The 11604-nt window shown below is 42.2% G+C and overlaps 1 protein-coding gene across 7 annotated transcripts in view; it reads left to right on the top strand.

Annotated features, from left to right (window-relative positions):
- LOC143297542 (nostrin-like) overlaps positions 1–8579 on the top strand; it is a 52286-nt gene extending 43707 nt beyond the window's left edge. For all 7 annotated transcript variants that reach the window (XM_076609966.1, XM_076609947.1, XM_076609948.1 and 4 more), the window contains 4 exons: positions 4149–4277; positions 5272–5395; positions 7100–7195; positions 8028–8579. In XM_076609966.1, coding sequence (XP_076466081.1) covers positions 4149–4277; positions 5272–5395; positions 7100–7195; positions 8028–8134 — 456 coding nt within the window. In that variant the 3' untranslated portion in view covers positions 8135–8579. The remainder of the gene's footprint in view (positions 1–4148; positions 4278–5271; positions 5396–7099; positions 7196–8027) is intronic.
- The last annotated feature ends 3025 nt before the right edge of the window (positions 8580–11604 follow it).

The following is an 11604-nucleotide window of genomic DNA, read 5'->3' as shown; positions in this document are numbered from 1 at the left end:
GTTAAACATTGTAAGACGTGGTGTGTTGTAGTGGTAGTTAGGGTGTGTGTTAAACAGGGTAAAATGTGGTGTGTTGTGGTGGTAGTTAGGGTGTGTGTTAAACAGGGTAAGATGTGGTGTGTTGTGGTGGTAGTTAGGGTGTGTGTTAAACAGAGTAAAATGTGGTGTGTTGTGGTGGTAGTTAGGGTGTGTGTTAAACATTAAGATGTGGTGTGTTGTGGTGGTAGTTAGGGTGTGTGTTAAACAGGGTAAAATGTGGTGTGTTGTGGTGGTAGTTAGGGTGTGTGTTAAACAGAGTAAAATGTGGTGTGTTGTGGTGGTAGTTAGGGTGTGTGTTAAACATTAAGATGTGGTGTGTTGTGGTGGTAGTTAGGGTGTGTGTTAAACATTAAGATGTGGTGTGTTGTGGTGGTAGTTAGGGTGTGTGTTAAACAGGGTAAAATGTGTTGTGTTGTGGTGGTAGTTAGGGTGTGTGTTAAACAGGGTAAGATGTGGTGTGTTGAGGTGGTAGTTAGGGTGTGTGTTAAACAGGGTAAAATGTGGTGTGTTGTGGTGGTAGTTAGGGTGTGTGTTAAACAGGGTAAAATGTGGTGTGTTGTGGTGGTAGTTAGGGTGTGTGTTAAACATTAAGATGTGGTGTGTTGTGGTGGTAGTTAGGGTGTGTGTTAAACATTGTAAGATGTGGTGTGTTGTGGTGGTAGTTAGGGTGTGTGTTAAACATTGTAAGATGTGGTGTGTTGTAGTGGTAGTTAGGGTGTGTGTTAAACAGGGTAAAATGTGGTGTGTTGTGGTGGTAGTTAGGGTGTGTGTTAAACAGGGTAAAATGTGGTGTGTTGTGGTGGTAGTTAGGGTGTGTGTTAAACATTAAGATGTGGTGTGTTGTGGTGGTAGTTAGGGTGTGTGTTAAACAGGGTAAAATGTGGTGTGTTGTGGTGGTAGTTAGGGTGTGTGTTGAACAGGGTAAGATGTGGTGTGTTGAGGTGGTAGTTAGGGTGTGTGTTAAACAGGGTAAAATGTGGTGTGTTGTGGTGGTAGTTAGGGTGTGTGTTAAACAGGATAAAATGTGGTGTGTTGTGGTGGTAGTTAGGGTGTGTGTTAAACAGGGTAAGATGTGGTGTGTTGAGGTGGTAGTTAGGGTGTGTGTTAAACATTGTAAGATGTGGTGTGTTGTGGTGGTAGTTAGGGTGTGTGTTAAACATTGTAAGATGTGGTGTTGTGGTGGTAGTTAGGGTGTGTGTTAAACAGGGTAAAATGTGGTGTGTTGTGGTGGTAGTTAGGGTGTGTGTTAAACAGGGTAAAATGTGGTGTGTTGTGGTGGTAGTTAGGGTGTGTGTTAAACATTAAGATGTGGTGTGTTGTGGTGGTAGTTAGGGTGTGTGTTAAACAGGGTAAAATGTGGTGTGTTGTGGTGGTAGTTAGGGTGTGTGTTAAACATTAAGATGTGGTGTGTTGTGGTGGTAGTTAGGGTGTGTGTTAAACAGGGTAAAATGTGGTGTGTTGTGGTGGTAGTTAGGGTGTGTGTTAAACAGGGTAAGATGTGGTGTGTTGTGGTGGTAGTTAGGGTGTGTGTTAAACAGGGTAAAATGTGGTGTGTTGTGGTGGTAGTTAGGGTGTGTGTTAAACAGGGTAAGATGTGGTGTGTTGTGGTGGTAGTTAGGGTGTGTGCTAAACATTGTAAGATGTGGTGTGTTGTGGTGGTAGTTAGGGTGTGTGTTAAACAGGGTAAAATGTGGTGTGTTGTGGTGGCAGTTAGGGTGTGTGTTAAACATTGTAAGACGTGGTGTGTTGTAGTGGTAGTTAGGGTGTGTGTTAAACAGGGTAAAATGTGGTGTGTTGTGGTGGTAGTTAGGGTGTGTGTTAAACAGGGTAAGATGTGGTGTGTTGTGGTGGTAGTTAGGGTGTGTGTTAAACAGAGTAAAATGTGGTGTGTTGTGGTGGTAGTTAGGGTGTGTGTTAAACATTGTAAGATGTGGTGTGTTGTGGTGGTAGTTAGGGTGTGTGTTAAACAGGGTAAAATGTGGTGTGTTGTGGTGGTAGTTAGGGTGTGTGTTAAACAGAGTAAAATGTGGTGTGTTGTGGTGGTAGTTAGGGTGTGTGTTAAACATTAAGATGTGGTGTGTTGTGGTGGTAGTTAGGGTGTGTGTTAAACAGGGTAAAATGTGGTGTGTTGTGGTGGTAGTTAGGGTGTGTGTTAAACAGAGTAAAATGTGGTGTGTTGTGGTGGTAGTTAGGGTGTGTGTTAAACATTAAGATGTGGTGTGTTGTGGTGGTAGTTAGGGTGTGTGTTAAACATTAAGATGTGGTGTGTTGTGGTGGTAGTTAGGGTGTGTGTTAAACAGGGTAAAATGTGTTGTGTTGTGGTGGTAGTTAGGGTGTGTGTTAAACAGGGTAAGATGTGGTGTGTTGAGGTGGTAGTTAGGGTGTGTGTTAAACATTGTAAGATGTGGTGTGTTGTGGTGGTAGTTAGGGTGTGTGTTAAACATTGTAAGATGTGGTGTGTTGTGGTGGTAGTTAGGGTGTGTGTTAAACAGGGTAAAATGTGGTGTGTTGTGGTGGTAGTTAGGGTGTGTGTTAAACAGGGTAAAATGTGGTGTGTTGTGGTGGTAGTTAGGGTGTGTGTTAAACATTAAGATGTGGTGTGTTGTGGTGGTAGTTAGGGTGTGTGTTAAACAGGGTAAAATGTGGTGTGTTGTGGTGGTAGTTAGGGTGTGTGTTAAACAGGGTAAGATGTGGTGTGTTGTGGTGGTAGTTAGGGTGTGTGTTAAACAGGGTAAAATGTGATGTGTTGTGGTGGTAGTTAGGGTGTGTGTTAAACAGGGTAAGATGTGGTGTGTTGTGGTGGTAGTTAGGGTGTGTGCTAAACATTGTAAGATGTGGTGTGTTGTGGTGGTAGTTAGGGTGTGTGTTAAACAGGGTAAAATGTGGTGTGTTGTGGTGGTAGTTAGGGTGTGTGTTAAACAGAGTAAAATGTGGTGTGTTGTGGTGGTAGTTAGGGTGTGTGTTAAACATTAAGATGTGGTGTGTTGTGGTGGTAGTTAGGGTGTGTGTTAAACATTAAGATGTGGTGTGTTGTGGTGGTAGTTAGGGTGTGTGTTAAACAGGGTAAGATGTGGTGTGTTGTGGTGGTAGTTAGGGTGTGTGTTAAACAGGGTAAAATGTGGTGTGTTGTGGTGGTAGTTAGGGTGTGTGTTAAACATTGTAAGATGTGGTGTGTTGTGGTGGTAGTTAGGGTGTGTGTTAAACATTGTAAGATGTGGTGTGTTGTGGTGGTAGTTAGGGTGTGTGTTAAACATTAAGATGTGGTGTGTTGTGGTGGTAGTTAGGGTGTGTGTTAAACATTAAGATGTGGTGTGTTGTGGTGGTAGTTAGGGTGTGTGTTAAACATTGTAAGATGTGGTGTGTTGTGGTGGTAGTTAGGGTGTGTGTTAAACATTGTAAGATGTGGTGTGTTGTGGTGGTAGTTAGGGTGTGTGTTAAACAGGGTAAAATGTGGTGTGTTGTGGTGGTAGTTAGGGTGTGTGTTAAACAGGGTAAAATGTGGTGTGTTGTGGTGGTAGTTAGGGTGTGTGTTAAACATTAAGATGTGGTGTGTTGTGGTGGTAGTTAGGGTGTGTGTTAAACAGGGTAAAATGTGGTGTGTTGTGGTGGTAGTTAGGGTGTGTGTTAAACAGGGTAAAATGTGGTGTGTTGTAGTGGTAGTTAGGGTGTGTATTAAACAGGGTAAGATGTGGTGTGTTTTGGTGGTAGTTAGGGTGTGTGTTAAACAGGGTAAAATGTGGTGTGTTGTGGTGGTAGTTAGGGTGTGTGTTAAACATTGTAAGATGTGGTGTGTTGTGGTGGTAGTTAGGATGTGTGTTAAACAAAGTAAGATGTGGTGTGTTGTGGTGGTAGTTAGGATGTGTGTTAAACAGAGTAAGATGTGGCATGTTGTGGTAGTAGGATGTGTGTTAAATATTTTAAGATGTGGTGTGTTGTGGTGGGTGCTGTAGTAAGGGCATGTGTTAAACAAAGTAAGATGTGCCGTGTTGAAGTGGTAGTTAGGGTGTGTGTTAGGATGTGTGTTAAACAAAGTAAGATGTGGTGTGTTGTGGTGGCAGTTTCGGTGTGTGTTGAACCAAGTAAGACATGGCGTGTGGTGGTTGTTGCAGACGATGTTGATGCTGAATTTCCTGGAGGCCAGCCACCTGAAGATCAACACGTGTCTGTGTAAATTGGAGGCTCGCACCTTGCCCACACACCCCTTCCTGCAGTACATGTCCTCTGTACGCGACAAACAGGTACACAGACTTTCCGTACAGAATGCCTCACATCTGCCACTTGCATGAAGCACACAGGTCATTTTGCTGGCATGTTTGAATAAGGACCAATGTGTATGTGCACATGAAGGCATACATTATGGCACACACTCATGCATGTGTGCATATATACAGAAGTACAGAGAAACACGAACATACAGGTGTATGCATACAAGCAGGCATGTGGGTGCATTTGCATCACATGCACAAGCACACACGCATGGATATGAACGTACATGTACAAGTATATGCACACACACATACATACACACTTGCACATGCATACATATGAGGCACTAAGAAATATCTCACATGCAAATTCACTCCCAAACATGCATTTTTATGCTTGTGTATTAGAATATTCACATTTGTGTGCATGCAGGCAAACACATATACATGAATGGATGTACAGTGTATGTGGACAGGCAAACACTTACCTGGAAAAATCTGTGAGACTCTTTCATCAAGATTGGGACAGAGGGACACTGAAATAGATGTGCATTAATGTATGTGTACTCACATTGACATGCAAAATATATGATTCATATCGTATCAAATACACTGATATAGGAATACAAACATGTGGATGTATGCAGGAATTCCTACATTTGTATATATGGATATACACACAGACAGCCAGACTCACATACATGAAAGATAGTCACATGTATAATATGCTCACATTACAGACAGACAGACAGACAGACAGACAGACACACACACACACACACACACATCCCCCTGCCCCCCCCCCCCCTCCCGCCCCCCACATACACACACAATCCCCCCTCCCCCCACAAACACCTACACACACACACACACACACACACAAACACACACATGCATCCTACACTTACTCACACAATGTTGCATGTGAATGATCTTTGCATGCCACTGATAGCTGATAGACACAAGGGCCAGCCGTGTGCCCTGAGTGCATGCTGTGTGTAGTCAGTGTACTGTGCTGTGTTGTCAGAACTACGTGTCCAGCACGCTAAAGTTGCCACTGCACATGGCACTGGATGACAATGCAGACTATGGCGCCTACTCCCTGCCTGATGATTATTACATGGAGTTACCCACTTCTGACAATGAATTTGGTGAGTCTTTTGTCTTTCCGTCTTGTTTTAACACTTCTTTACTGTTCAAAACAGATTGAAGTTTCTTTCTGTTCTTTGCATTAACAACAACAACAAACAACACACACACACACACTGATCATGAGGTGCACCCTCCAATTTAAAAAAAAAAGCTCAGTTCTGCCAGTTAGCTCCCCTGACTTTCCCCACAGATGACCCATTTGTATGAGTAAGAAATAAAATCGCCGAAAAACAATTGTTATAATTTATGAACTGAAAAACTTCCAAACTGATAAGTAACATAACGAGTTAGCTGGGGACGAAATATAAAATTTCCTCCCTTCTTATGCTATCATACAGTGAGATGATGAAAGTATCCATATTTTTTGTTTGAAACTTGCACACACTGATGACTTGTAAACGAATCCAGGAAAGCACAAAGATTTGGAAACAGATTAAATTCAGAACATTATACAGCCATGTTAGGGCCCCTTCATCTAAAACTGGGTCAGACGCCATTGTTGTCATGCAATGTTCATGTGAACCAGTCACTGCAAAAATAACTGTACTGCTCGTGAGCACAGCAACACACACTGCATTTATTGGTCACAGTGGAGAGTGGAATGGTTAGTTAAGATATTCTTAGCTCATTATCATTATTATGGAAATTAGGTGCCACTCCAAAAATTCAAAACTATCAAAGGCCCCGATTGGGGCCCTTCATCCAGAGTGAGTTCAACGATGCTTAAGGCACAGCATGTTATAAGGTGCACATCAAAATCGTGACCAAGAAGCTGAGCCATGGGATTTTCACTGTTGTCGCCATAGCCATGTTGGCACCTTCAGCCGATGTTGACACTGAGGCCCAGAAATCATCTTCAGAACCATCTTCATATGTGTTGTACCATCTGCTCACCTGTCTGGTCTGTTGACAACTGCCTTCAGTCTGTCATGTCCATAGTCATGTCCATGTTCCCCTCACTGTGGTGTTGACCACTGCCTTCAGTCTGTCATGTCCATGTTCCCCTCACTGTGGTGTTGACCACTGCCTTCAGTCTGTCATGTCCATGTTCCCCTCACTGTGGTGTTGACCACTGCCTTCAGTCTGTCATGTCTATAGTCATGTCCATGTTCCCCTCACTGTGGTGTTGACCACTGCCTTCAGTCTGACATGTCCATAGTCATGTCCATGTTCCCCTCACTGTGGTGTTGACCACTGCCTTCAGTCTGTCATGTCCATAGTCGTGTCCATGCTCCCCTCACTATGGTGTTGACGTAAGTGTGGGTTGTTTGTGAGCTGTTTTTGTGTGAAAGTTTTATCAGTTTTCACCACCAAGAATGTCATATTTCAGGGTTCAGAGGTCAACCTTGATATGGATTTGATTCATTAAAGTGTTTTGACAGATATTAACCAAAGATAGGATGTACCGTGCATGTTCGTTAATGCGTACACATACACAAGTTTGTGTGTCAGTGAGGAAAAAGAGTATTGTCTTATGGTCTGTAAAATATGATATGTGCACACACACACACTGATTTAGAGTACACAACATACACAAATACACAGACACACTGATTTAGAGAATGCAACATACACAGATACTCAGACACACTTAGAAACACAGACATTTGCACACACAGACTCATGTATGTGTATGCAGGAGCAAAACACGGAGTGATGCAAGATGGCAGTGTCCAACACACTGAAATGCACTGTGTGGGCAGATGACTTTGATGACATACCATCATCTCCTGTTGGCACGTGCAAGGCTCTGTACGACTATGACGCCAGCCAGACTGATGAACTGTCCATCAGGAAAGGTCGGTCACTCTTTGTTTATGTCTTATTTGGGATGTGGTTAGGAATAGGTGGAGTCTTTCAGTTTTACTTGATTACTTTGTTAAACGTTTCACCGTTGCTTTTAAAATTATGGAACTATGGGGCTCTCAGTGAAGACTGCAGTTCAATATTTTTTTTTTTACTACAGTTAATAGTTTATTATTTATATTCTTCTCCATGAATAAATGTTCTTTAAATTCTGATTGAATGTATTGGTCACTGAATTCTGTCTTGCTTTTTTATTCCGTTTATCATGGAATCAAAACTGCACACACACACACACACACACACATGCACGCATGCACGCACACGCACACAATACAAACACACAATACACATGCACACACACACACTCACACACACACACACACACAGACACAGACAGACAGACAGACACACAGACACACACACAACACACACACACACACACACAGACACACACAGACACACACACACACAGAACACACACAACACACACACACACACACACACACACACACACACACACACACACACACACACACACAACACACACACACACACACACACACACACACACACACACACACACACATACAAAACACACAGACACACACACACACACACACACACACACAACACACACAACACACACACACACACACACACACACACACACACACACACACACACACACACACACACACACACACACACACTTTCTCTCACTCACATATCAGTTGTCAGGGAAGGAGTAGCAGTCGATAAAGTGTCTTTTTATTCCAGCTTGTCATCAATTGATTTTTCATGCACATGATGATTCCGTGGTTTCAGGCGATGTGATCACAGTCTATGAGAAGCTGGAGGACGGCTGGTGGCATGGTGAGCTGAAGGGGCGAAACGGAATCTTTCCCTCCACCTACGTGCAACAGGTGGACTGAGGACAACATCCACCTTGCCTGGGACAGATTTTACCTGGGGTAGATTTCACCTGGGGCATATTTCAGCGTCCGTATCCAAGAGGAATCGATTCTGCTGCTCTGTCGTGGCATTTCAACCCAGTGACAATGTTGTAAGGGGTTAGAGGGTGGAGGGGTGGGGGTGGGGGGGGGTGAGGAGAAGAGTGACGGTGATGGTGCGGAATAATTTCATTCCCAAGACTTCCTTCAGCCATTCACACTGCATGTGAATGACTGCTTGTCTTGATGGCCAGGAAGATTAGACTATACAGTGCACATTCATCCAAAACAGTCAAAAGTTCTTGAATTTATTAGATGGCCAGGAAGATTAGACTATACATTGCACATTTATCCAAAACAGTTAAAAGTTCTTGAATTTATTAGATGGCCAGGAAGATTAGACTATACATTGCACATTTATCCAAAACAGTTAAAAGTTCTTGAATTTATTAGATGGCCAGGAAGATTAGACTATACATTGCACATTTATCCAAAACAGTCAAAAGTTCTTGAATTTATTAGATGGCCAGGAAGATTAGACTATACATTGCACATTTATCCAAAACAGTTAAAAGTTCTTGAATTTATTAGATGGCCAGGAAGATTAGACTATACATTGCACATTTATCCAAAACAGTCAAAAGTTCTTGAATTTATTAGATGGCCAGGAAGATTAGACTATACATTGCACATTTATTCAAAACAGTCAAAAGTTCTTGTACTCAGTGTAATAAAAAAAAAAAAAAATCATGTTCAAAGTTGAGTTCAGATTCTCCAATTGTGAGTGGTTTATTTTTATTTTTCATTATCATTATTATTATTTTTTTTGTACTTGTTTTCCTCCACAACTCATTGGTTCAGTCTGTTTTCAGATACAATCTAATCTTATGAATGAAAAGGATGCATGTTGCTCAGTGACACTGTTAATAATACAAGTCAGTAAAACCAAAATGATGATTGAAGTCAGTGCCTTGAGACAGCTGTACAGAGACAGCTGTACGGAGACAGCTGTACGGAGACAGCTGTACAGAGACAGCTGTACGGAGAAAGCTGTACAGAGACAGCTGTACAGAGACAGCTGTATGGAGAAAGCTGTACGGAGACAGCTGTACAGAGACAGCTGTACAGAGACAGCTGTATGGAGACTGCTGAAGAGAGACAGCTGAAAAGAGACTGAAGGATCTTTAGAGAAACTCAGTAAACAACATTTATTGGTCCTGAAGTTTCTTGGATTAAAAAGAAAGAAGCACACAAACAAATTCATGTTTCGATTTGTGAGCCTTTTTAAAGATATAATTGATCGAAGAGAAAGAAAAGTGATGTGAAAGTGATGAAAGGTGGCAAAGACAACAGCAACTGAAAAAGAATAATGTGTGTCTGTCTGTGTATTATGAGAGCAAACATTTGTGTGTGTGTGTGTGTGTGTGTGTGTGCGCGCGTGTGCATGCACAAACACTTGTGCATGCATGCACATGCATGCACGCATGTTTACATGCACATACCATTTCTTGTTAACTTTCCTGCAGTGTTCATTGCTTTGGTTTTTGTCACTTTTTGTCCATCACTTTTACTCCTCTTTCTTTTTCTTTCGCCTCATTCAGTAGTCCTTGCAAAGACTCAACTGACTGAAATGTTGGATCACTCTTTAACCCCCCCCCCCCCCCACTTTTTTCCATCTTTAAGGACTGTGTATTTGCACTCATTTTACCTTGTTGAAAAGGAATGCCCAACTGCCTGTCTGCAGGTATCTTTTGGTGTATACCATTGCTGAACATTCTGCTTGTTTCTCTTGTAAAATGCATAATAAATTACAAATGCATTTCATTGAGGTGCATGTGTGATTAGTTTTTGCTTTCTTCTCTTTTTAGTACTTTGTAGATTTTTATTTCATCAGAGGTGAAGATAAACATGGTGTAATTACACTGTGATTAACTGTTGTTACTGTCAGTTCTTTTGAGTTTTTTTTGATAAACTCAAGCCATGGGCTTGGTTGTACAGGTATATATGATCTGTCCATATTGAAATCAGTTATATCTAATTATAATCTGGTGATGCTTAAAACCTTTTATTTTATAATGTTTAAAAAATATATGAGAACTGTTTCTTGGGGTTCTGTTACGAATAAGCCAGTGTGTAAATTCACCAGTGTTCCTGAGAACGACTGGTTTGAATATGTTGCCAGGAATTTGACTGATTAGATTAAAGTCAATATGAGTAATTGCACGTTTACAGGTCATGGATAATTTTGGTTGTTTGTTCGAACATATCCTTTCCTGTTTTGCATTCCCTTTGGGAGGTGATTTTGGCTTTATAATGTTTTACCTCAGTGACACTTCACGGTCTGATGGAGCAGAGTCAAAGCCGTGTCATACACTGACTTCCTTTGCCAGTGCTGAATCACCAACAGTTATTTATAATTTTTAACATCCTGGTTCTTCTGTGACTGACATTGCTGTCAGAGTGGGATTTTGTATATGATACTGTTTAGGGGGTGAAGCTTCTCTTGTTATTATTATTATTAGAACTAGAACTTACATTGTTTTGTGGTTGCCATTGTTGAGGATATATCACATCAGAAGAGTTTTCCTCACTGGAGAAGACCACCTTCACGGGGCAAAGAGAAGGAAAGTGCATGAATGGTCTGAATGCAGATTTCATTGATTTTCACTTTGTTGATTGAAAGTTCCAAGGTCAGAAGTTGAGGAACAGGAGGCTTTGTGCACTGACGAAACTCCGGATGGGATTTGGACAGTTTCAGTTCCAGTTTCAAGGAGGTGTCAGAGCATGTGGACTGATCCATGCATGCTGCACATCTGCTGTAGAGAACAAAAGAAGGGCAGGTGACTGATCTTCACACAGTCCAACACACTGATCAGGCCTTGTGGTTTGGAGAAAAACTTGACGAGCAAATCACAGCAGTAAGAAAGGCATCTGTCAGTCTTGGGAGACTGTAGAGTCATGCTGTGTGTGGTGACTGTAGCAGTGTCAGCTGTGGCTGGCAGACTGTAGAGTCATGCTGTGTGTGGTGACTGTAGCAGTGTCAGCTGTGGCTGGCAGACTGTAGAGTCATGCTGTGTGTGGTGACTGTAGCAGTGCCGGCTGTGGCTGGCAGACTGTAGAGTCATGCTGTGTGTGGTGACTGTAGCAGTGCCGGCTGTGGCTGGGCAGGCGACAGTCCCTCCCACACTCCACACACATTGTGTCAGACACAGGACTGTTGTGTGAAAATTTAAAAAGTATGCTTGATTTCTACGTTTACCTCACAACGCAGTTTTCTTTTCTGCAACTGACAATGTCGGATCATCTGGCAGTCAGGTAAACAGACTGTGTTGTCCTGCTGTTTTGTCTGCAGTATGGATGTCCATCATATAACGCAATGTGGTGACTGGAGTAACAGCTGGTGTATCCACCATGATCTGGGTATTCTAAAGAGCTGAAGACGTGTTTCATCT

Source organism: Babylonia areolata, chromosome 2 (genome assembly GCF_041734735.1).
Source record: "Babylonia areolata isolate BAREFJ2019XMU chromosome 2, ASM4173473v1, whole genome shotgun sequence".
NCBI lineage: Eukaryota > Metazoa > Mollusca > Gastropoda > Neogastropoda > Buccinidae > Babylonia > Babylonia areolata.
The sequence above is the reverse complement of the archived record's forward strand: the minus strand, read 5'-3'. Positions and strand labels throughout refer to the sequence as shown.